The 27,770-nt window shown below is 41.7% G+C and overlaps 1 protein-coding gene across 2 annotated transcripts in view; it reads right to left on the bottom strand.

Moving 5' to 3' along the window:
• Positions 1–12,434: 12,434 nt before the first annotated feature.
• Positions 12,435–27,770, bottom strand: part of atp7b (ATPase copper transporting beta) — a 42,982-nt gene continuing 27,646 nt past the window's right edge. The window contains exons 9-21 of one of the 2 annotated variants that reach the window (XM_061985357.2): positions 27,390–27,481; positions 27,167–27,294; positions 20,318–20,472; positions 18,098–18,232; positions 17,829–18,023; positions 17,569–17,751; positions 17,318–17,501; positions 17,086–17,226; positions 14,754–14,896; positions 14,481–14,684; positions 14,297–14,414; positions 14,106–14,208; positions 12,435–12,914 (exon numbers count right to left, since the gene is read on the bottom strand). In XM_061985357.2, the coding sequence (XP_061841341.1) occupies positions 12,683–12,914; positions 14,106–14,208; positions 14,297–14,414; positions 14,481–14,684; positions 14,754–14,896; positions 17,086–17,226; positions 17,318–17,501; positions 17,569–17,751; positions 17,829–18,023; positions 18,098–18,232; positions 20,318–20,472; positions 27,167–27,294; positions 27,390–27,481 (2,013 nt within the window). In that variant the 3' untranslated portion in view covers positions 12,435–12,682. The remainder of the gene's footprint in view (positions 12,915–14,105; positions 14,209–14,296; positions 14,415–14,480; positions 14,685–14,753; positions 14,897–17,085; positions 17,227–17,317; positions 17,502–17,568; positions 17,752–17,828; positions 18,024–18,097; positions 18,233–20,317; positions 20,473–27,166; positions 27,295–27,389; positions 27,482–27,770) is intronic. The other variant, XM_061985358.2, reaches the window with a different exon arrangement.

Genomic DNA, 27,770 nt, shown 5'->3' on the forward strand with positions numbered 1-27,770 from the left:
ATAGTAAAATACATAATAACACTGGACATTACAAGACACAGAACACTAATCACAAGTGTATATCATACTTGCCAACCATCCCGATTTTCCCGGGAGACTCCCGAATTTCAGTGCCCGTCCCGAAAATCTCCCGGGGCAACCATTCTCCCGAATTTCTCCCGATTTCCACCTAGACAACAATATTGGGGGGCGTGCCTTAAAGGCACTGCCTTTGCATGCCGGCCCAGTCACATGATATCTACGGCTCTCCACACACACACACAAGTGAATGCAAGGCATACTTGGTCAACAGCCATACAGGTCACACTGAGGGTGGCCGTATAGACAACTTTAACACTGTTACAAATATGCGCCACACTGTGAACCCACACCAAACAAGAATGACAAACACATTTCGGGAGAACATCCGCACCGTAACACAACATAAACACAACAGAACAAATACCCAGAACCCCTTGCAACACTAACTCTTCCGGGACGCTACAATATACACCCCCGCTACCACCATATATATATATATATATATGTATATATATATATATATATATATATATATATACATATATCATCGTCGTTGGCAATCACTCAAAATAAGTATGATTGTCCTCCTGTTGGTAGGACTGCCTTCAGGAGAACGTCTGTGCGTGGAATCTTTTAAAGTGGGGAGACTGGTGACACAGACAGCCACCACACTGTCCTCTGCAAAGAGAAGGCCAGGGTCCATTGGCATGGAGACCAAGACAATTGGGGGCCCAATCTTTTGCTGCAGCCTTCTACCACCTTTGTGACCGTTGTGGAGCTTCTATGCAACCATCACTTCATCTTTGAAGTCTTTTGTGTGTATATATATATATATATATATATATATATATATATATATATATATATATATATATATATATATACACACAGCCCGGTCCCCGGCCAAATTGTTTTAACCCAATGCCCCCCGAGTAAAAAAGTTTGGAGACCCCTGCTTTAATCGAACAATCAATCGAAGTGTATTTATATAGCCCTTAATCACAAGTGTCTCAAAGGGCTGCACAAGCCAATGAGATACAATAACAAACATTGGAGGGGACCGCAGATGTGGGGACCCCTCCCTGGGCGACCGGGGCAATGGACGTCGAGTGGATATAGTTAATAGGGTGAAAGTCCAGTCCATAGTAGATCTAACATAATAGTGTGAGAGTCCAGTCCATAGTGGATCTAACATAATAGTGAGAGTCCAGTCCATAGTGGATCTAACATAATAGTGAGAGTCCAGTCCATAGTGGATCTAACATAATAATGTGGGAGTCCAGTCCATAGTGGATCCAACATAATAATGTGGGAGTCCAGTCCATAGTGGATCCAACATAATAGTGGGAGTCCAATCCATAGTGGTCTAACATAATAGTGGGAGTCCAGTCCATAGTGGATCTAACATAATAGTGAGAGTCCAGTCCATAGTGGATCTAACATAATAGTAAGAGTCCAGTCCATAGTGGATCTAAAATAATAGTAAGAGTCCAGTCCATAGTGGATCTAACATAATAGTGAGAGTCCAGTCCATAGTGGATCTAACATAATAGTGAGAGTCCAGTCTATAGTGGATCTAACATAATAGTGAGAGTCCAGTCCATAGTGGGGCCAGCAGGGGATCATCTTGAGTGGAGACAAGTCCGCAGTGCAGAGATGTCCCCAACTGATGCATAGATGAGTGGTCCAACCCGGGTCCTGACTTTGAACAGCTAGCGCCTCATTTGTGGTCACCTGATAACCTCTCCACGCAGGAGAGGGTGGCAAAGCGGAAAAGAGACGGCAGATCAACTTGTCTAAAAGGGGGGGTCTATTTAAAGGCTAGAGTATACAAAGGAGTTCTGAGATTCATATTGTGGAACAACAATAGCTTGTGAAAGAAAATCGGAGGTACAGGAAAACCTCGGATTTTATTCGAAATCGGAATCATACGTAAACCGAAGCAAGTTTTTCCTGAGAAATAAAGTAAACAGGGAGAGCCAGGCAGACGCCACCTTTGTAACTTTGTAATTGGCTACGTAATCAGTCTTGAATTCAAGTACTCACAATTTTCTTTTGCCCCATTGTGGGGATTTATTGAAGCCCTACTCAATAAAATTAAGTGATACCGTCACCAAAGCATGGAATTCTTTGTCTGAGCACTCCATTTGGCGGGCAAAGTTTGCTACGAGTAATGTTTAGCCATACAACTGTCACAAACTCGCATGGCTGCGGCAGTTGTGACCCCAAGATGCAAGGAAACATGAGAAGGACGTGCAGGTAAGAGTCTTTTATTGTCCTCAACAGAGGAGGAGCAGTCCTTGACATATTTAATCCTCGAGCCCTGACCGGCAGGCGAGGCAGGCATAAATAGCAGCCTGATTGGCAACTGCAACCAGGTGTGCCAGGCTGCCAATCAGGGACAGGTGAGAGGAAACGAGCGCTCAGGGAGACGTGCAGGAAGCGAAACAAAAATAAGAGCGCTGACAGGAAATAAACCCCAACCAAGGAAGCATAACCAGGCGTGAAGTGACAGATCGTCACAACAACAAAAATGACAAATCTGGCAACATTTTAGTGAAAAAAACGTATCATTTAAATGGTGGGGCATAGGAAAACCAAGGTACCACTTTCTTTAAAAACCCTTTTTTTTTTTTTTTGAACTGTTATCCTGATACTTAGTTATTTGTTGAAAGTAGGCATGACTGATTATCTGTTTAGTGTTTGTTGACATCCATGGCATGGTTGTTTTTTTTACGGGTTTTGCAATATTAAATGGGTATTATAGGACTAATGTTAAGAATGGGGTTAAATGATGACATTTGAAGAAACTACTGTTGTCCCAATACCAATATTTTGGTACCGGTACCAAAATTATTTCCATACTTTTCTGTACTTTTCTAAATAAAGGGTACCACAATAAATTGCAGTATTGGCTTTATTTTAGCAAAAAATCTTGGAGTACATTAAACATATGTTTCTTATTGCAAGTTTGTCCTTAAATGGGAACATTATCACAATTTCAGAAGGGTTAAAACCATTAAAAATCAGTTCCCAGTGGCTTATTTAATTTTTTGAAGTCCATCCATCCATTTCCTACCGCTTATTCCCTTTGGGGGTCGCGGGGGGCGCTGGAGCCTATCTCAGCTACAATCGGGCGGAAGGCGGGGTACACCCTGGACAAGTCGCCACCTCATCGCAGGGCCACAGATAGACAGACAACATTCACACTCACATCCACACAAGTTTTTTTTCAAAATTTTACCCATCACGCAATATCCCTAAAAAAAGCTTCAAAGTGCCTGATTTTAACCATCGTTATATACACCCGTCCATTTTCCTGTGACGTCACATAGTGATGCCAACACAAACAAACATGGCGCATAGAACAGCAAGCTATAGCGACATTAGCTCGGATTCAGACTCGGATTTCAGCGGCTTAAGCGATTCAACAGATTACGCATGTATTGAAACGGATGGTTGTAGTGTGGAGGCAGGTAGCCAAAACCAAATTGAAGAAGAAACTGAAGCTATTGAGCCATATCGGTTTGAACCGTATGCAAGCGAAACCCACGCAAACGACACGACAGCCAGCGACACGGGAGAAAGCGAGGACGAATTCGGCGATCGCCTTCTAACCAACGATTGGTATGTGTTTGTTTGGCATTAAAGGAAACTAACAACTATGAACTAGGTTTACAGCATATGAAATACATTTGGCAACAACATGCACTTTGAGAGTGCAGACAGCCCAGTTTTCATCAATTAATATATTCTGTAGACATACCCTCATCCGCTCTCTTTTCCTGAAAGCTGATCAGTCCAGTTTTGGAGTTGATGTCAGCAGGCCAGGGAAGCTAGGGTCGATATTCTTCTATGCCATCTCTGTCGTAGCATAGCTTTCGTCGGTAAAGTATGCGGAACAAACGTCCAATTTCTTGCCACTTTGGCATCTTTGGGCCACTGGTGCAACTTGAATCCGTCCCTGTTGGTGTTGTTACACCCTCCGACAACACACCGACGAGGCATGATGTCTCCAAGGTACGGAAAACAGTCGAAAAAACGGAAAATAACAGAGCTGATTTGACTTGGTGTTTGAGAAAATGGTGGATTGCTTCCCGATGTCGTCATCGCTCCGAAAGCGAATAATAGAAAGGCGTTTAATTCGCCAAAATTCACCCATTTAGAGTTCGGAAATCGGTTAAAAAAATATATGGTCTTTTTTCTGCAACATCAAGGTATATATTGACGCTTACATAGGTCTGGTGATAATGTTCCCCTTTAAATAAAATAGTGAAAATACTAGACAACTTGTCTTTTATTAGTAAGTCTTTTATTAGTAAGTAAGCAAACAAAGGGTTGTAATTTAGCTGCTGACATATGCAGTAACATATTGTGTCATTTTCCATTCTATTATTTTGTCAACATTATTAAGGACAAGTGGTAGGAAATGAACGATTAATCTACTTGTTCATTTACTGTTAATATCTGCTTACTTTCTCTTTTAACATGTTCTATCTACACTTCTGTTAAAATGTAATAATCACTTATTCTTCTGTTGTTTGGATACTTTACATTAGTTTTGGATGATACCAAGGATCATACATTGGTCATATTCAAAGTCCTCATGTGTCCAGGAACATATTACCGGAGTTTATAACCATAATATACATTTTTAAAAAACGAAAGAAGATGTTGTGATGCCCAAAAAAATCGACGTAATCATAGTAGTATCGACTAGATACGCTACTGTATTTGGTATCATTACAGTGGAAATTACATGTAGATCCACCAACGGCGTACTTTCCAGAGGCGGTATAGTACATACTATGATTCATTAGCATTGTGGTACTATACTAATACTGGTATACCGTACAACCCTAGAAGGAACTTTGCCAAAATGTATGCATTTTTTTTCTGCCGCATCCAGCTGTACTTGAGGGCAGCAGTCATCTTGCAACCCCAAAAAACTTTTGATTCCACCAACAAAATAAGTGCGTAAATCTGTGCAGACGTTGTGCATGGTCCGCACACTGTCACTTCTCGCAGTGGATTGTGTTGCGTTTGGACCAGTTGTTCCTCCCAGGGAATTTAAGTTGCTGGTCACTCCCAAGTTCTTTTGATGACACATAAGCTGAGTAAGAAGGACCACCAGAGACAGAATAGGTATTTTGTAATTTATTTCCAAAGACTTGGAAATAAATGTGAGACAAAATCCAGTACAGAAGCGCTCACTAGCGCAGCTAAAATGGTCTAATCTAAAATCACGGAAAACACTCTTCTATAACGTCTCCCTTGCCCCCACCCTCGTTGTCGCTTCCTCCACAGCTGGGCACAGGAACAGATAAGAGGAAGGATTTATTGCTACTCCCAGTGGATTTGAGGATAACCAGAAAGGAAAGAAATGGAAAAACACTCTCCTCTCCTATCTCTCCCCCCTCATCTCTCTCACCTTAACACAAGTCCATTGTATCTCTTATCTAAAGTCGGCCTGAGACGAGAAGCAGAGAGGATCCCTCCTCACATTCCTAAGCTTCAAAGTTGGCACACAGTACTTGCAGACAACCAAAAGAGAACAAATAAAGAACACTAGCTGTTTTGTAATATGACTATGAAAATAAAGAAGTAACACTTAAATATGGATATATGTAAATATCTGCCTCCGTCAATTGGAGAAACGTTTTTTTGCTGTTTTTGTGGGTTACGCTGTATTTTAGTCCATGTATTTCATCAACCTCTTCGAGCTGTCAAGTGTTAGTCACCCAAGGGCCATTAAGAGTGAAATGACATTAATTAACTGGAAATGGTTTAACTCATTACATCAGTGAAGAGAAATCATCAGAAAAATGAGCGTTGCTACAGTTTAGGTAATTAATGCCAGGTCATAAATCAAAGTAGAAATGGTTGCAACTGCACTGCAAAAACTGAAATCTAAGTAAGATTAAATATCTCAAATAAGGGTGATATTTGCTTATTTTCTGTCTGATAAGATCATTCTTCTCACTAAGCAGATTTTATGTTAGAGTGTTTTACTTGTTTTACGTGTTTTGGTCCTAAATGATCTCAGTAAGATATTACAGCTTGTTGCTGAGATTTGATGACCTATATTGAGTAAAACATGCTTGAAACTAAAATATCAAGTGTTGCAAAGCTGTGTCATCAACACTCACAAGTATAAAAATACTTTTTTAAAGTAATCATTTCTTATTTCAAGCATGAAAAAAAAAAAATCATGACTTTGACACAATTGTGTCTCATAATTAAAACAGATGACAGCCAAATGGACTTTGCTGTTTTATTTTCAATGAAACAATAGAAAATATGTACTCATATAGTAGTACAGTTGGCACAGTACAGTAAACTGACGGTTAAATTTAAACATTTAACATTTCTAACAATTTTGAACAGAAATAGTTCATGCACATTCAGATGAATTCTTCAAAATTACAATAAAAAAAAAAAATTAGGTCGGGGGCCAGGCTGTAAATATGTATATATATATATATATATATATATATATATATATATATATATATATATATATATATATACAAACCCTGTTTCCATATGAGTTGGGAAATTGTGTTAAATGTAAATATAAACAGAATACAATGATTTGCAAATCATTTCAACCCATATTCAGTTGAATATGCTACAAAGACAACATATTTGATGTTCAAACTGATAAACTTTTTTTTTTTGCAAATAATCATTAACTTTAGAATTTGATGCCAGCAACACGTGACAAAGAAGTTGGGAAAGGTGGCAATAAATACTGATAAAGTTGAGGAATGCTCATCAAACATTTATTTGGAACATCCCACAGGTGAACAGGCAAATTGGGAACAGGTGGGTGCCATGATTGGGTATAAAAGTAGATTCCATGAAATGCTCAGTCATCCACAAACAAGGATGGGGCGAGGGTCACCACTTTGTCAACAAATGCGTGAGCAAATTCTTGAAAAGTTTAAGAAAAACCTTTCTCAAGCAGCTATTGCAAGGAATTTAGGGATTTCACCATCTACGCTCCGTAATATCATCAAAGGGTTCGGAGAATCTGGAGAAATCACTGCACGTAAGCAGCTAAGCCCGTGACCTTCCATCCCTCAGGCTGTACTGCATCAACAAGTGACATCAGTGTGTAAAGGATATCACCACATGGTCTCAGGAACACTTCAGAAACCCACTGTCAGTAACTACAGTTGGTCGCTACATCTGTAAGTACAAGTTAAAACTCTCCTATGCAAAGCGGAAAACGTTTATCAACAACACCCAGAAACACCGTCGGCTTCGCTGGGCCTGAGCTCATCTAAGATGGACTGATACAAAGTGGAAAAGTGTTCTGTGGTCTGACGAGTCCACATTTCAATTTTTTTTTGAAAACTGTGGACGTCGTGTCCTCCGGACCAAAGAGGAAAAGAACGATCCGGATTGTTATAGGCGCAAAGTGTAAAAGGCAGCATGTGTGATGGTATGGGGGTGTATTAGTGCCCAAGACATGGGTAACTTACATATCTGTGAAGGCGTCATTAATGCTGAAAGGTACATACAGGTTTTGGAGCAACATATGTTGCCATCCAAGCAACGTTACCATGGACGCCCCTGCTTATTTCAGCAAGACAATACCAACCCACGTGTTACATCAACGTGGCTTCATAGTAAAAGAGTGTGGGTACTAGACTGGCCTGCCTGTAGTCCAGACCTGTCTCCCATTGAAAATGTGTGGCGCATTATGAAGCCTAAAATAGCAGAAGGGAGACCCCCGGACTGTTGAACAACTTAAGCTGTACATCAAGCAAGAATGGGAAAGAATTCCACCTGAGAAGCTTCAAAAATGTGTCTCCTCAGTTCCCAAAAGTTTACTGAGTGTTGTTAAAAGGAAAGGCCATGTAACACAGTGGTGAACATGCCCTTCCCCAACTACTTTGGCACGTGTTGCAGCCATGAAATTCTAAGTTAATTATTATTTGCAAAAAAAAATGAAGTTTACAAGTTCGAACATCAAATATCTTGTCTTTGTAGTGCATTCAATTGAATATGGGTTGAAAAGGATTTGCAAATCATTGTATTCCGTTTATATTTACATCTAACACAATTTCCCAACTCATATGGAAACGGGGTTTGTACGTGACAAATGCAAAAGGGCACAAGTTAGGATGTAAAATTCAAGGTGTAGGCTTTGGAGGGAGGCGTTGTGTCGTACAAATACATCCTGCAAGACAGGACGTTGAATGCAGAATTGATACTGTACTCAAATGTGATCATGTTGCTTTATAGATATGGTTGTTGCGTTTTGGACCAGTTGTTCCTCCCAGGGAATTCAAGTCACAATTCGCTCCCAAGCTCTTTACGACACTTAAAGCTGAGTTGAAAAACCACCAGAGACAGAATAGGTATTTTGTTGTATATTTTCAAAGCTTTGCCAATATACATTTTGAGACCAGTCTAACCCTAGAACATTCTATTGCGCCTCCCAAAATGGTCTGTCTTCCCAACGCCAAAAATCCCTCTTTCCTTCCCCCTCCCTAGCCATAATACATTCCAAAGAACTCAAGGTTAACACACACAGTTTACTTGCTGACAGAGCATCAAGAGAAGAAATGGAAAACACCAGCTGTTTTCAAATATGACTAAGAAATAAAAGAAGTACAACTTAAATTCGGATATATGTAAATATCTTCCTCCGACAGTCTCTATACAGTACTCTGTTTTGCAGAGAGGCGTCCAGCCTCGATCTCTGGCTGCTGAGGTCATTTCATCAAAAGCTGATGCAGCTTTTCAGTTGGCCAGCACGCAGCAGCAAACAGCTCACTTTCGTACGTCTGTGAAGGGTTTGGGGGGCAAGGGGGGGGGGGGGGGGTTTAAAAACAGCTGCATTGCATCGGAGTGTGCGTCTGCAGAGCGAGGGCTTTAATCCCGAGGGTTCCTGTAAATACTCTTAATCCAGTCTTCCTGCCACTCTCGGGGTCAGACCTTCCTGTTTGCAGAGTAGCCCAAAAAAACAAAAAAAAGTCCATACTTTGCTTTTCTCTGTGCACATACAATATTTAGTCTAACAATGCCCTAACTTCCCCTGAACGCAAAAAAGGGGGAAGACATGTGACTTAAGACTAAAGGACAGTGTGCACTCCTCTCGTCAACATCACAGCCATGTTAGATTGGAGCCTGACCTGGCATTTGCTATTCTGCTGCCAACAAGACCTTGTAGGCTCCTCAGAGTCGAAAGGCACAAAAGAGAGCAGCGTCCTGACAAATGTGTCACTGTCTGCCTGCATGAAAACAACAAAATAAACCACGTCGACGTCTCAAAGTCGGCGACAGCGGACGAGATGCTGGAGGCGCTCGTGCCGCGCAAAGGTCACGGGACTGTGAGAATCAGCCTTTCGCTGGCTGTGATTGACAATGAAAAGCTAAGGAAGCAAAGGCTCCACAGTGTGTGGGGTCTATACCAGGGGTCCCCAGACTTTTTGACTCAGGGGGCCGCTGTTAAGATAGAGTTCAAGGGTGGACCCCGGGATGCAGAGAATGGAGGCAAGGGAAGAGATAACAAATGAAAATATTTAATAAGTCCAAAATGGTAACTAAGGGTGATGGGGCAAAAGTGCACACCATGGGAAGTATAACAAAAGTAGTCTCTTTCAGAGGTTGGCGGAGCAAAAGGTCAGGACGCACACAGCGTGGCAAAAACTAGTCCTCTCAAAACAAGGTGGCTAGTAGTGATGGGTCCGGCAACACCGATGCATCGGCGCATGCGTCGAGCTCATAGAGCAAAACCCTGTGTCGGTGCGCGTACCGCTTTTAGAAAGTCACGTGACCGATCATGAGCTGTTTTGGTCACGTGACCGATACGCCAACTGTGTCGCACTGACGCCTCCTCTGTGCCCTGTGAGCGGCTCTTTTCTACAGCCAGAGAAATAATAACTAAGAAGAGAAAGCGTCTAAAATTGAATACGTTGGAAAAACTGTTTTTTTTTTTAAATAAAAATGTGTAAAAATAATTAAATACTAATTTCCAGGTCCACAAGCATCCTCATTCACAACACGTTCTCTTAGACTTCCATGTTATGATACATGTTCACATTATTTATTGACTGTGTCTAAAAAAGACAAAAAATATATTGTTGCAAGGGGTTCTGGGTATTTGTTCTGTTGTGTTTATGTTGTGTTACGGTGCGGATGTTCTCCCGAAATGTGTTTGTCATTCTTGTTTGGTGTGGGTTCACAGTGTGGCGCATATTTGTAACAGTGTTAAAGTTGTTTATACGGCCACCCTCAGTGTGACCTGTATGGCTGTTGATATATATATATATATAGTAGTCAAGGTTTCTGCGGTTTATCCATTTTCAGTGCTCAATACTGGGGTAGAGCGGAATATACGTTAAAGAGGCTATATCATCCCTACAAGCCTGTTCCGCAGGTTTCCCTGCTCAGGGTAACTTGTGAAACAGGCTTGTAGGGATGATATAACCTCTGTGTTTTTTCTGACCTAACGTATATATATATATATATATATACATATATATATACATATATATATATATATATATATATATATATATATATATATATGTGAATAGGCTCCAGCACGCCCCGCGACCCCATCAGGTTTCCCTGAGCAGGGAAACCTGCGAAACAGGCTTATAGGGATGATATATCCTCTGTGTTTTTTCCTGACCTAACGTGTGTGTATATATATATATATATATATATATATATATATATATATATATATATATATATATAAATTGTCGAAGGCAGATATTTACATATATCCGTATTTAAGTGTTACTTCTTTATTTTCATAATCATATTACAAAACACCTAGTGTTCTTCTTCCAATTGTGGTCTTTTGGTTGTCTGCAAATACTGTTTGCTAACCTTGACTTTGGAATTTAAGGAGGAGAGATACTCCTTTCTTTATCTGTTCCTGTGTCCAGCTGAGGAGGACAATGGGCATGTGTTTGGGCGAGAAAGAGAGACAAGACAACGAGGGTGGGAGGGAGAGACACTTTATAGAAGAGAAGGTTTCCATATTTCAGATCAGACCATCTTAGCTGCGCGATTGAATGTTCGATGCTGGACTGGTCTCATTATATTTCCAAAGCTTTGGAAATAAATTACAAAATACCTATTCTGTCTCTGGTGGTTCTTCTACTCAGCTTTAAGTGTCATAAAAGAGCTTAGGAGTGGCAAGAAACTTGAATTCCCTGGGAGGAACAACTGGTCCAAACGCAACAACATATATATATATATATATATATATATATATATATATATATATATATATATATATATATATATATATATATATTCCTCGCGCACTAATTGATTGAAAGAGTGCGCACTTGATATCATGTTATCAATGGAAAAATGCATTTTTAGACCGTATGATTTGCCTGAGCGGCTAGGAGACACCGAGAGTAACAAGCGGTAGAAAGTGTTATTAGAAAGGACAGGTTTACAAAAATAATTATAGCATTTTTTTATTTTTTTTTAAACTTGGGACTTCTTGTGGGCCGGATTTTGAACGCTGGTGGGCTGGATTCGGCACGAGGGCCGTAGTTTGGGGACCCCTGGTCCATACATTCATGGCTGTACATTTGTTGCTTTTCTATTCTAATTTTTAATCCAATTTGGTTGTGTATTATCTTGTCACATATACTGTAATATTGTACATGGTAATTAGGATTTGTTATATATTGTATATATTATATAAAAATATAATAATATATCAGTATATATCATATACTGTATATATATAATATGTAAATATTACATATGTTATATTTCATATTGCTACTATGATACTGTGGAGGGGGGCGTGGCCTGCGGGCCTGCAGCGAAGCGGGGTGTGCCAGGACCGGCCTCGAAATCAGCGACAGGTGCGTAGATGGCCCACCTGGGCCTTGTTATCTATTCACCCGTCGCTCTGTTTTATAAGCAGCAGCCAGGAGGAGAAACGTTGTTGGAGCTGGAGGGAAGCTGGAGTGAGAGCACGAACGTGACGGCCGTAGATAAACACTTGCTGGAAAGCAACTAAGAGACTGCATTGAAGACAAATAAATACCTGTATATATTGTGAACATGTCGGTGTGTGGTGGTCCTAAGAACCCACTGGGGGGGCAACGTCCACAGATACATTTTTAGTCTACTTAATACCTTGCATTATCCTTTCCATCCTTTGAAACTGAGCTACTGTGTGGAACAATTTCCCTTGTGGATCAATAAAGTTTGTCTAAGTCTAAGTATGAAATGAAAATCATAAAATCTGTCTATTTTGACGTATTCTATTCCAGTGGTTCTCCAACTTTCTTTTTTACCAAGTACCACTGTAGTGATCAACATACAGTAGCGTAGTAGGCCTAAATGTTCAGAAAAAACAAGTTGTGAGTTTTTTTTAACAAGTATATTTAATATTTTTGGCCTCTGTAACATTACACACAGTTTGAACAGTTACACTGTTTGAATATAGGGTAATAAAACACTGTACTTTAATCAAGTGAGTATTTGGCGTACCACTAGATAGGGCCCCCTGGTAAACGTACCACAGTTCTAGACTCATTGTTGTATTCTATTCCACACATAACTTATCACACAACAGAGTTTTACATTAAAAGTGTTTATTTACATGAATATACAAGAGATGTAACACTTATTAAAGTCCGCTATGGTTCTCCATTGTCTAAAGATCAAGGAGGGCGGGCTGGTTCTGCTTGTGGATAAAGTTCATTGGCACTGGCGTCTGAGTGGAAATGGCGACCGGTGGCATGCGGATGACGTTGTGCTGTTCCAAAGAAGCCGGACTGCAACCCCGGCCTTCCAGTTTCGGATAAATGCTGATCTGCGAGGACCGCAGGCTCCGCATCACGCCTCTCGCTCTAACCTCGTACAACTCCACTGAGGTCTTCTTGTAGCTACAGGGAAACAGGTCATACACAGATTTGAGATTAAACGTGCATAGACTGTTTACATTCAATGGACCCCACTATCGAGTTACGATATTGGTTGCTTTTTTCGGAGGAAGCGCTCAAATTCGACAGAAAACTGGCATCATTTGATTTTACAGTAGCCAGCACCCAGTAGTACTGACAGAATTTGGTCTGTACCTATGAAAGTACTGATATGGGTACCAATGCCTAGACTCAAGTAAATGTGAAGCTTTAGTTCCAAATAAAGTACTGAATTCGGTACCCATCCCAAGACTCAACTAAATGTGAAGCTTTACTTCCAAATAAAGTACTGAATTCGGTACCAATCCTTAGACTCAAGTAAATGTGAAGCTCTAGTTCCAAATAAAGTACTGAATTCGGTACCCATCCCTAGACTCAACTAAATGTGAAGCTTTAGTTCCAAATAAGTTCAAGTACTTTAACTGAAATTGGTACTGTTGCATTTGAACCAGTTGTTCCTCCCAGGGAATTTAAGTTGCTGGTCACTCCCAAGTTCTTTTGATGACACATAAGCTGAGTAAGAAGGACCACTAGAGACAGAATAGGTATTTTGTAATTTATTTCCAAAGCCTTGGAAATAAACGTGAGACCAAATCCAGTACAGAAGCCTTCACTAGCGCAGCTAAACATGGTCTAATCTAACATACGGAAAAACTTCTCTTCTATAATGTCTCCCTCGCCCCCACCCTCCAGAAGTAATACAAACGTACATTGTTCTACTCTGAGAAGAGACAGGACAGGATAAGATAAGAGAAAATAGTATTTTTACTCCCTGCATTCCAAGCTCAAGGTTGACACACACAGTACTTGCAGACAACCAAAAGAGAACAACTGGAAGAACACTAGCTGTTTGTTATATGACTATGAAAGTAAAAAAGTAACACACAAATATGGATATATGTAATTATCTGCCTCCGTCAGTACCCATCCCTAGACTCAAGTAAATGTGAAGCTTTAGTTCCAAATAAAGTACTGAATTTGGTACCCATCCCTAGACTGAAGTAAATGTGAAGCTTTAGTTCCAAATAAAGTACTGAATTCGGTACCCATCCCTAGACTCAACTAAATGTGAAGCTTTAGTTCCAAATAAAGTACTGAATTCGGTACCAAAATGTCAATAAGGTACAAACAAAATGTCTTCTAGTGAGGACTCACAATCTGAGCAGCAAAGATGAGAGAACCACAGAAACGGACGAGGCGGCCATTGCAGCTGAGCCCATCCAGGGCTGAAGCACCAGGCCAAGAGGCATGAACACGCCTGCAAAGTGCAGACAAAGGTTGAGTGGGCTGCAGGACACGTGCAGAACCGTTTAGGGTTTACCGCAGCCTACGCTGTAAGTATTCACCTGCAGCGATGGGTATTCCGACGAGGTTGTAGATGAGGGCGAAGACAAAGTTGATCCGTATCCTCTGCACGGTCTTTTTGGACAGCTCAACACTGGCCACTACGTCCAGAAGGTCGTTCTGCGGCACAAACACAGTCATTGTCCTGCAGCAACAGCAACCGTAGTAAGACCAGGCGCCACCCACTCTGATAAGAACGATGTCCGCCGCTTCGATGGCCACGTCGGTGCCCGTGCCGATGGCAATGCCGACATCAGCGCGGGCAAGAGCGGGCGAGTCGTTGACGCCGTCTCCCACCATGGCCACTCGCAGACCTTGTTCCTGGAGCTCCTGCACTTTGGCCACCTTATGGGAGGGCAACACCTCTGCAAACACCTTCCTGATCCCTACCTGTGGCGAACACACACCGGAACTTGAACTCATCCGGTGGCTTTGTCAGATTTCACAAAGTTCTGTCACCTGCGCAGCAATGGCTTTAGCTGTGCGTCTGTTGTCTCCTGTTATCATGACCACCTCAATGCCCATGCTGCTGAGAGTGTGCACCGCCAAGGCTGACTCCGCCTTCACCGTGTCCGCGATGGCGATCATGGCACACAGTACGCCTGCAGAGAGCCTCGAAATGATTGGGTGCAGCTGGTCATCATAGTTAATGTAACTTGCAGCAGCCATGGAGAAGGTGGCAAGGTGGCTTCATGACTCTGGTCTTACATTAAACGGCAACAATGTATTTTGTAAACAAATATAAAATGTCATCCTTTCCAAATATAACTGTTAATAAGGAAATAATACAAAATGTGTTAGAATAAGTGTTTCTAAATTATCACAAAAACTTTGAGGGTCTGGTGAGAAGACAAAAGCTGTCTTTGAAACTTACCAAGAGTAAGGCTTGTAAAACTCCACTGTGTAGGGGGGGGAGCAACATGAAGGTGTTTCTGTGTTCTTTCATGTATGGTAATCAACAGAAAGATATTGTTCTAACCCAAGGACTTCAAAGCGGAGAGAAGACAGGATCTGCCCAATTTCCAGACGACCTCTTTTTGAACCTCCTTTTTGAACTGTTTTAAGAACTCTTTTTGAACTGACCTTTTCTGTGAATTGTTTACAACCTTTTCTGTGAACTTTTTGCAACCTTTGTCCTTTGGAAACAGCGGTGGCCATGTGGTCCAAAATAAAAGAAGGAGGCGTGCAATCTTTTGGCAGAGCGTGCTGAGATACTGTGCAAGGGTACAGTGTACAGACGACTCTCCTCAATATTGAGTCCAAATTTAATTCTGTCTCTGTTTTATTCTTTGCCTCTTTGATAGATGTCATCAGAGTTTGAACCTGACAAACTGTTAGTGAATATCCTTACCTGGGTGTCATTCTAGACCCAACACTTGGCTTTATAAAACATATCAAACAGATGTGCCAGAGTCTTAAATACAACATAAAAATGTTCAAATGTATCAGGAATTTGTTAACACTGGAAGCAGCTCAAACTTATTTTAATGCAATGATTATGTCTCAATTTTATTATTGTATAACATGTTGGTCCCAGGCAAGCAAAATGACACTGAGGCCATTGGAAACTTTGCACAAACAATCACTCAAAATCAATCAATCAATCAAAGTTTACTTATATAGCCCTAAATCACGAGTGTCTCAAAGGGCTGCAAAAGCCACAACGACATCCTCGGCTCAGATTCCACATCAGGGCGAGAAAAAAACTCAACCATGACAATGAGAAACCTTGTCAAAATCCTTGACCAAAAACCACAACACCACCATCACTGTTTAGTTCTCCAAAAATATAGACTGTTAAATTTTGCTAACATTCAAAGATTAGCATCAATACGAATGGCCCATCGCATCCTAAATAACACTGCACCAGCGCCACTTAAGCTCTTTGTCCAGTTTGCATCTGCTGTGGCAACTAGAAACACACAAGCCTCCACCAGGGGGCAGTGTAGCGTACCCAGATGTAAAACATCTTTTTGCACAATCAGCCTTTTCATATAACAAACTTGAAAAAGTCTAACAGATTACTCTTCATTCACAATTGAAGTTAAAAAGTGGCTTTGCAGCAATCAAAGCTGCTCACACGGTCACTAAGGTGGGCACTATGATTGACACATCAACTTAATGTGTATTATATTGATCCATGAGAGCATTTTGTTGTAAATTGTGAGATGTGTCTGTTAAAATCATGGTTGTGTTTTACAAATGATGACAGATGTGAACAAGAGCATGTATTGTCTGTGTTACGATGTAAAGGAGGGGTGGTTGTAATGTATATTAAGTATGTGTCAATGGAAGGGCCTTTTATGACTGTTCTTAATTTGATTACATGCTATAGTATTATTTTATTGTTATAATTTTATTGCATTATTGTTGTATACCTTTAATTTAGGTAGCCAAGGACTGCAGATGGAAATTAGCTACTTAGCTATAATCTGGTACAGAACATATCTGTCTTTAAATGGTAAATGGGTTATACTTGTATAGTGCTTTTCTACCTTCAAGGTACTCAAAGCGCTTTGACACTACTTCCACATTCACACACACACTCACACACTGATGGCGAGATCTGCCAAGCAAGGCCCTAACCACGACCCATCAGGAGCAAGGGTGAAGTGTCTTGCTCAAGGACACACGGACCGTGACGAGGTTGGTAGGAGGTGGGGATCAAACCAGGAACCCTCAGGTTGCTGGCACGGCCACTCTCCCAACTGCGTCAACTGCGCTTAATGTTTCTGTGCATTGTCCCTTCAAATAAAGACTAAACTAAAAACTCAGTTCTTCTTATGCTTACCATCTATGGCCACCAGAATCGAGGTCTGCCCCTTTGCCTCGTGGCTCGACATGGCGGAATCCACATCTGCTCCGACATGGTGGCCATTCCTTCTCATCCATTCCCGGTTCCCGATCAGGACGGAGTAACATGAAATCTCACCTGGAAGAAAGGTAAGGACGTAGTCTTTATCAAAGCATAACTAAATCAAATCATAAGTCACTGACCCACCAGGTCCTACAAGACAACACACCTGTATTCGGGATCTCTGCAGCACCAACTAGGCTACTCTCATCCATGGTTGTCCCTGGCAACAAGAAACGCTCCTCGCTCTGTTGTAGCAACAGATGCTCCACATTAGAAACCCGGCAGCTGATCCCGCAGCCGGGCACGGCTTGAAAGTCCTGGCAGTAACCCAGCACGTCCGTGGTTAGCTCCTGTATGCGCAAACCATCAGATTCATTTTTTTATTACTCATTAGGGCCTGGACTTGCAAACATTCACCTCCTTGCAGTGTTTGGTGACTGCGATGCCTACTGGGTGCTCACTGCTGGCCTCTGCTGTGCCCACCACTGCCAGGATATTTCTAAGAGGCATGCGGGCCATCTCCCATAGCACCAACACACGGGTCACCCGGGGAACGCCATTGGTGATGGTACCGGTCTTATCGAACATCACCACATTAATCTGACGGGAGAGCAAATTCCTGTGACCATCTTCTTGCGATGCTCGGCCTGAGTGCGACTAACGGCTAAGTGCTTTGCCTTGTGGGCCATCTCCAGTGGCTCGCCTCCTTTGATGAGTATGCCGCTCTGAGCGCCGACCCCGGTGCCCACCATGACCGCGGTCGGGGTAGCCAGTCCGAGAGAACAGGGGCATGCGATGGAAAGAACAGTGATAGAGGCCTGGAAAGCGAAGCGGACGATGACCTCTGCCTTGGAAATGTTGGTGTTGTAACCCTTTGGCGAAGATCAGATGAACACTTCATCAGCTGTGATTTGCATGCGTATGACTAAGAGGTGTTGGCACCTACCGAGAAGTTATCCCTCACGATGTCAAAGTTGACAAAGCCGACTGCCAGCCACGCCACCAGAGTCAGCAAGGAGACAAAGACAATGAAAGGCACAAAGTATCCGCTGAGTCGGTCAGCAAATTGCTGGATGGGAGCCTGGAGGAAGGGAAACATGTTGGGACAATTAGTACCGTATTTTCCAGATCGTAGGGCGCACCAGATTATAAGGCGCACTGCCGATGAGCGGGTCTATTCAGGTTTTTTTCATACAAAAGACGCACCGGATTATAAGACGCATTAAAAGGGGTCATATTATTTATTTCCATCCATCCATTTTCTACCGCTTATTCCCTTCGGGATAGCGGGGGGCGCTGAAGCCTATCTCAGCTACAATCGGGCGGAAGGCGGGGTACACCCTGGACAAGTCGCCACCTCATCGCAGGGCCAACACAGATAGACAGACAACATTCACACACTAGGGACCATTTAGTGTTGCCAATCAACTTATCCCCAGGTGCATGTCTTTGGAGGTGGGAAGAAGCCGGAGTACCCGGAAGGAACCCACGCAGTCACGGGGAGAACATGCAAACTCCACACAGAACGATCCCAAGCCCGGGATTGAACCCCAGACTACTCAGGACCTTCGTATTGTGAGGCAGATGCACTAACCCCTCTACCACCGTGCTGCCCATATTATTTATTTATTTTTCTAAATATAAAACACTTCCTTGTGGTCTACATTACATGTAATGGTGGTTCTTTGGTCAAAATGTTGCATAGATTATGTGTCAGAAAAATTGTATGTGAGTTCCCAATGAACAGACAAGAGGCTGTCTTTGTTGCACCAAGCAAAGGCTTGGAAAATTCCATTGTGTACGATGGGAGGAGACGGGAGGGGGTTATCTATTGTTATCGAAGACCTGCTCAAGCTGAATCCAGGACTAGCCCAAGCCCGAGGCATCTTTTTCTTTTGTTTTCAATGTGACCAAAAACAAGAGCTGTTTACATACTCCCCATTCCTTTGGAAGCAGATGTTGTTGTGTAAACAGGGAGTGTCCAAATAAAGGAGGAGACGTAAACCTTTTTTCGTCAGAGCATGGTGGAAGTCTGTACAGAGAGTACAGTCGCCGCGTTTCTCCTCAATATTGAGTCCAAATTGAATTCTGTCTCTGTTTGATTCTTTGCTTCTTGTCTTGTTTAATAGATGTCATCACTGTTTGAACCTGACATTATGTTTTACAGATCATCTTCAAGCCGCGTTCTGACAGTCGCTTCCGGATGTGCCGTTTTGTGGGCGGTCTTATTTACGTGGCTCACCTTCGACGTCATCTTTGTTGTAGCGGTGTAGCGTGCAAGGACGGGAGTGGAAGAAGTGTCAAAAGATGGAGCTAACTGTTTTAATGACATTCAGACTTTACTTCAATCAATAACGGAGCAGCATCTCCTCATCCGTGGCTCACTAGTGTCCCGTGAAAAACCGTCCGACCGGAACTCTCTGATAACTAAAGTTCCTTGGGTGAATAATGTAAACTCACTACACCGGTATGTTTTAGCGCGTTTATGGCGAGTTTACTGACAGATATAAGTAAGAACTTTACACTACTTTATATTAGAAATGGCAACAGCGGAGGATGAATGTCCCATAACAAGAAGATAGAGAAAAAGAAGAAGCTTATCGACTACGGGGTCGGCACGGACTACAAAGGCGGATTCGCGCACATTTTCAGGACTTATGCAGATCCCAAATACAGATCAGCAGGTACCAGAAGGTAAAAAAAGTTGCTTTTGCATAATATTGCGAAACAAAACACCAGATAATATGTCTTACCTTATACACACACCATAATAATACTCGCATGTTGATGCACATCAAGCGGTGTGGCTTCATAGCTTACCAAAGTCGTACTAAAACATTGTGATAGATTTTTGAGCGCCGTGTGTAATGTGTCTATATTTTCAATGGAACAAATACAATTTTGGTGTTGTTTGTTTGAGTCATATTGCAGTCTACATTTTACTCTTATGTGTGACTGCCATCTACTGGTCGCACTTATCATTTCACCATGTACCAAATAAAATAGCTTCGAGGTCGGTAAGCACAACCAAAATTATTCCGTACATTAGGTGCACCCGGTTATAAGGCGCACTGTCGAGTTTTGAGAAAATGAAAGGATTTTAAGTCCGAAGAATACGGTAAGTACACCCTTTAGTCTACAGATCTTAAGTAACACATTCACTCACCTTGGATGTTTGGGCTTCTTCCACCAGTCGTACTATTTGTGACAGTGTGGTGTCAGCACCAACATGTGTGGCCTCCACAAGAAGAGCGCCGTGAGCGTTGATGGAGCCAGCAATCACCAGGCTGCCCACCCTCTTACTGACCGGCATTGGCTCACCTAACAACAGTGTGCAGGTGTTAGAATAATCATGTATATATATTATCACACAACTTTAGTATGCTTAAAGTTTGTTGCTATAGTTATTAGCTATTGTGCTCAAGCTGTACTTTTTCTATCTGTGCAAGGACAAAAACTTCTTGTCTGAGGGGTGGCCTCAGCCGCAGATGTTATCTTTATTTTAGCCCGCTAACAGCCAAGGACTTCAAGGACCTCAACGAAGATAAGACGACAGCACGCAGACGAAGCCGAGACAAGACGAAATCACAAGGCCCCCAGCACATTCCGTCACGTGTTGTGCGTACTGGAGCTGCTTTGCATGATATATGTGACCACTCTTTTTAGAGGCGGCCTCAGTGATGTTGACTGTGGAACTCCTGAATAAACAGAGGGACGTGGGAGCTGTACCTTGGAGCGTAGGGCGAGACTGTGACTAATTGTGCAGCTCCATGCGTTCTCCACATGAGCTAAATTGAACTCTGTCTCTGCATGATTCCTTGCTTCTTGTCTGTTTATTAGATGTCATCAGTGTTTGAACCTGACAGCAGGAAATGCACTCGTTTAGCCTCACGGGATGGAAATGGGATGAATTAAATGAACAACCGCAAAACCTCTTGTCATTGACCTTACGTGCGTACGTAGTAAACCTAAGGAATGTGAGTCATTTATTGCCGGGTTTGTTTGTGCGCAACTTCCTGTCTGCTGTTTGATGCATCGTCCTGCGATTAATTGACAGTGTTCTCTTTGGGATGCTGCCTTGAAATGTCTCACGGATAGATGGTGCTGCTGGGACTATAACGTTCCTTAATCCTTAATGACATCATAAAGAATCGTAATGTGTCCATCATTTATAAGCAATACAAATAGTTAATAGTAGTTATCAAAGCTTTTTATCATTATCTCACACAGTGCAAATGTCACATTTTATTTTGGATGTGATCCAGATGTGTCAGCACCTTAAATCCAAGATTGGAAATCACTTTTAACCTGTAAATCTTTTTTTTTCAGAGTACAAAAATACATACCAGATTTATTTTTTGTCTAAGTCAATCACTTTTGCCCTCTTTTTTCTCCTCCTCTTTAATATAGCAAAACTATAGAACAATCATGACTATTATCATTTACACTGTTTAGTATTTTACATTTTTACTTTCATATCTGTTTTTTTTTTCTCAATATACATACAGCTTTTCATTTAGTGGCACATCTGACAATGCACAATTCCCCCTTTTGCTTGTTCACCATCGTTATTTGTCTTGTGTTCTAAGTATTAAGTCGTAGGATCCCCTCACTTCCCTAAATATGCATGTGGGGGCGTGGCCTGCGGACCTGCAGTGAAGTGGGCTGTGCCAGGACCGGCTTCGAGATCGATAACTTACTTCACTAATTATTATTTATTTATTTTTATTGTTGTATACTTATGGAGTATATTGTGAATAAATTGAGAACAGGAAGTGAACAAAAGTTTGGTAACACTTTAGTATGGGGAACATATTCACCATTAATTAGTTTCTTATTAACATGCAAATTAGTAACATATTGGCTCTTAATTATTCATTATTAAGTATTTATAAATTCCTTGTTCTGTATGGCCTTATTATACAACCAGTAAGCCAGTAACACTATAGTATGGGGAACATATTCACCATTATTAAACCGAACCCTAACCCTAACCCTAAGCCGGTAAAACTAGTATGGGAAACATATTCACCATTACTAAACCTAACCCTAACCCTAAGCCGGTAACACTTTAGTATGGGGAACATATTCACCATTACTAAACCTAACCCTAATCCTAACCCTAAACCGGTAACACTAGTATGGGGAACATATTCACCATTATTAAACCTAACCCCAACCCTCTAACCCTAACCCGGTAACACTAGTATGGGGAACATATTCACCATTACTAAACCTAACCCTAATCCTAACCCTAAGGCGGTAACACTAGTATGGGGAACATATTCACCATTATTAAACCTAACCCCAACCCTCCAACCCTAACCCGGTAACACTAGTACGGGGAACATATTCACCATTACTAAACCTAACCCTAACCCGGTAACACATTAGTATGGGGAACATATTCACCATTACTAAACCAAACCCTAACCCAAACCCTCTAACCCTAACCCGGTAACACTAGTATGGGGAACATATTCACCATTACTAAACCTAACCCTAACCCTAAGCCGGTAACACTAGTATGGGGAACATATTCAGCATTACTAAACCTAACCCTAACCCAAACCCTCTAACCCTAACCCGGTAACACTAGTATGGGGAACATATTCACCATTACTAAACCTAACCCTAACCCTCTAACCCTAACCCGGTAACACTAGTATGGGGAACATATTCACCATTACTAAACCAAACCCTAACCTTAAGCCGTTAACACTAGTATGGGGAACATATTCACCATTACTAAACCTAACCCTAACCCTCTAACCCTAAGCCGGTATCACTTTAGTATGGGGAACATATTCACCATTACTAAACCTAACCCTAACCCAAACCCTCTAACCCTAACCCGGTAACACTAGTATGGGGAACATATTCACCATTACTAAACCTAACCCTAACCCTAAGCCGGTAACACTAGTATGGGGAACATATTCAGCATTACTAAACCTAACCCTAACCCAAACCCTCTAACCCTAACCCGGTAACACTAGTATGGGGAACATATTCACCATTACTAAACCTAACCCTAACCCTCTAACCCTAACCCGGTAACACTAGTATGGGGAACATATTCACCATTACTAAACCAAACCCTAACCTTAAGCCGTTAACACTAGTATGGGGAACATATTCACCATTACTAAACCTAACCCTAACCCTCTAACCCTAAGCCGGTATCACTTTAGTATGGGGAAAATATTCACCATTACTAACCCTAACCCTAACCCAAACCCTCTAACCCTAACCCGGTAACACTAGTATGGGGAACATATTCACCATTACTAAACCTAACCCTAACCCTAAGCCGGTAACACTAGTATGGGGAACATATTCAGCATTACTAAACCTAACCCTAACCCAAACCCTCTAACCCTAACCCGGTAACACTAGTATGGGGAACATATTCACCATTACTAAACCAAACCCTAACCTTAAGCCGTTAACACTAGTATGGGGAACATATTCACCATTACTAAACCTAACCCTAACCCTCTAACCCTAAGCCGGTATCACTTTAGTATGGGGAAAATATTCACCATTACTAACCCTAACCTTAACCCTATCCCTCTAACCCTAACCCGGTAACACTTTAGTATGGGGAACATATTCACCATTACTAAACCTAACCCTAACCCTCTAACCCTAACCCTAACCCTAAGCCGGCCATTACTAAACCTAACCCTAACCCTCTAACCCAAACCCTAAGCCGGTAACACTTTAGTATGGGGAACGTATTCACCAATATTAACCCTAACCTTAACCCTAACCCTCTAACACTAACCCTAACCCTAAGCCGGTAACACTTTAGTATGGGGAACATATTCACCATTACTAAACCTAACCCAAACCCTAACCCTAAGCCGGTAACACTTTAGTATGGGGAACATATTCACCATTACTAAACCTAACCCTAACCCTAACCCTAAGCCGGTAACACTAGTGTGGGAAACATATTCACCATTACTAAACCTAACCCTAACCCTAACTCTAAGCCGTTAACATTAGTATGGGGAACATATCCACCATTAATAAACCTAACCCTAACCCTCTAACCCTAAGCCGGTATCACTTTAGTCTGGGGAACATATTCATCATTACTAATCCTAACCTTAACCCTAACCCTCGAACCCTAACCCTAACCCTAGTTTGGGGAACATATTCACCATTACTAAACCTAACCCTAACCCTCTAACCCTAACCCGGTAACACTTTAGTATGGGGAACATATTCACCATTACTAAACCTAACACTAACCCTCTAACCCTAACCCTAACACTAAGCCGGTAACACTTTAGTATGGGGAACATATTCACCATTACTAAATCTAACCCTAACATATCCACCATTACTAAACCTAACCCTAACCCTCTTAGCCTAAGCCGGTATCACTTTAGTCTGGGGAACATATTCACCATTAATAACCCTAACCTTAACCCTAACCCTCAAACCCTAACCCTAACCCTAGTATGGGGAACATATTCACCATTACTAAACCTAACCCTAACCCTCTAACCCTAAGCCGGTATCACTTTAGTCTGGGGAACATATTCACCATTACTAACCCTAACCTTAACCCTAACCCTCGAACCCTAACCCTAACTCTAGTATGGGGAACATATTCACCATTACTAAACCTAACCCTAACCCTATAATCCTAACCCGGTAACACTTTAGTATGGGGAACATATTCACCATTACTAAACCTAATCCTAACCCTAACCCTCTAACCCTAACCCTAACACTAAGCCGGTAACACTTTAGTATGGGGAACATATTCACCATTACTAAACCTAACCCTAACCCCCTAACCCTAAGCCGGTATCACTTTAGTATGGGTAACATATTCACCATTACTAAACCTAACCCTAACCCTCTAGCCCTAACCTTAACCCTAAGCCGGTAACACTTTAATATGGGGAACATATTCACCATTACTAACCCTAACCCTAAGCCAGTAACACTAGTATGGGGAACATATTCACCTTTACTAAACCTAACCCTAACCCTCTAACCCTAACCCTAACCCGGTATCACTTTAGTATGGGGAACATATTCACCATTATTAACCCTAACCTTAACCCTAACCCTAAGCCGGTAACACTAGTATGGGGAACATATTCACCTTTACTAAACCTAACCCTAACCCTCTAACCCTAACCCTAACCCGGTATCACTTTAGTATGGGGAACATATTCACCATTACTAACCCTAACCTTAACCCTAACCCTCTAACCCTAAGCCGGTAACACTTAAGTATGGGGAACATATTCACCTTTACTAAACCTAACCCCAACCCTAACCAAATAACTCTAAATTAAGTCTTTGTTACTTAGAATATGTTCCCCATACTAAAGTGTTACCAAAAGTTTTAGCAACTACTATGTAAAAGAAAAGGGGGTAGGATTAAATAAGCTCTGCTTCTTTCTACTCCTTTTCGAACATGTTGAATAGAGAAACTGGAAATTGTGATGCATCATGTTGTCTGCATGCATGTGTGATGCATCATGTTGTCTGCATGCATGTGTGATGTATCATGTTGTATGCATGCATTCATGTGTGATGTATCATGTTGTATGCATGCATGCATGTGTGATGTATCATGTTGTATGCATGCATGTGTGATGCATCATGTTGTCTGCATGCATGTGTGATGTATCATGTTGTATGCATGCATGTGTGATGTATCATGTTGTATGCATGCATGTGTGATGTATCATGTTGTATGCATGCATGTGTGATGTATCATGTTGTATGCATGCATGTGTGATGCATCATGTTGTATGCATGCATGTGTGATGTATCATGTTGTATGCATGCATGTGTGATGTATCATGTTGTATGCATGCATGCATGTGTGATGTATCATGTTGTATGCATGCATGTGTGATGTATCATGTTGTATGCATGCATGTGTGATGTATCATGTTGTATGCATGCATGTGTGATGTATCATGTTGTATGCATGCATGTGTGATGTATCATGTTGTATGCATGCATGTGTGATGTATCATGTTGTATGCATGCATGTGTGATGCATCATGTTGTATGCATGCATGCATGTGTGATGTATCATGTTGTATGCATGCATGTGTGATGCATCATGTTGTATGCATGCATGTGTGATGCATCATGTTGTATGCATGCATGTGTGATGCATCATGTTGTATGCATGCATGTGTGATGCATCATGTTGTATGCATGCATGTGTGATGCATCATGTTGTATGCATGCATGTGTGATGCATCATGTTGTATGCATGCATGTGTGATGCATCATGTTGTATGCATGCATGTGTGATGCATCATGTTGTATGCATGCATGTGTGATGTATCATGTTGTATGCATGCACGTGTGATGTATCATGTTGTATGCATGCATGTGTGATGTATCATGTTGTATGCATGCATGTGTGATGCATCATGTTGTATGCATGCATGTGTGATGCATCATGTTGTATGCATGCATGTGTGATGCATCATGTTGTCTGCATGCATGTGTGATGTATCATGTTGTATGCATGCATGCATGTGTGATGTATCATGTTGTATGCATGCATGTGTGATGTATCATGTTGTATGCATGCATGTGTGATGTATCATGTTGTATGCATGCATGTGTGATGTATCATGTTGTATGCATGCATGTGTGATGTATCATGTTGTATGCATGCATGTGTATCATGTTGTATGCATGCATGTGTGATGTATCATGTTGTATGCATGCATGTGTGATGCATCATGTTGTATGCATGCATGTGTGATGCATCATGTTGTATGCATGCATGTGTGATGTATCATGTTGTATGCATGCATGTGTGATGTATCATGTTGTATGCATGCATGTGTGATGTATCATGTTGTATGCATGCATGTGTGATGTATCATGTTGTATGCATGCATGTTCCAAATAAACTCAAACTCAACTCACAATGTGCTCTACATTTACTGTATGGCTGTTCTGGTTCTACAAAGAGATGGCATCCATTATTCATGTGTTCTATTCCTACCTGTGATTAAAGACTCGTCCGCCATGGAGCTTCCCTCAATCACTTTACCATCGACCGGGAACTTCCCCCCCGGGACCACCTTCACAATGTCGCCGCGCTGCACCAGCTCCACCACCACCTGCTCCTCGCTGAGGCAGAGCGATGTGCAATCACAATCAAGACATGGATTATTTGCTTTGTACCACAAAGACGAGTCGCAGGCGTCCGCTGTGCCACCGCTCACCTGATGATGGAGTGGTCAGGCCCCAGGGTCATCACAGTCGCATCTGTGGCTTGCAGTGACATCAACTTGGCCAAAGCCGCTGAGGTTTTACTCTGATCGTGAGGAAACAACACCCAGAAACATGTTGTGTCTGATCATACTTTTGTCATAGCATACTTTGTATTATGTTTGATTCTGTATCAATTCTCATTTGCTTAGACATCTACTGCATAACACAAACAACACAATAACAACACAAGCACACAAAGCTAATAAGTCAGAGAATTTGTTCAGGCAGCTTATAATATAATAACAATAATAGATTGTATTTGTAATCAACAGAGCCAGTGCCATCATCAAGGACAGCACCCACCCTGGCTCTGACCTGTTCCACCTGCTGCC

The sequence above is a fragment of the Nerophis lumbriciformis genome, linkage group LG23 (assembly GCF_033978685.3).
Source record: "Nerophis lumbriciformis linkage group LG23, RoL_Nlum_v2.1, whole genome shotgun sequence".
NCBI classification, from domain to species: domain Eukaryota; kingdom Metazoa; phylum Chordata; class Actinopteri; order Syngnathiformes; family Syngnathidae; genus Nerophis; species Nerophis lumbriciformis.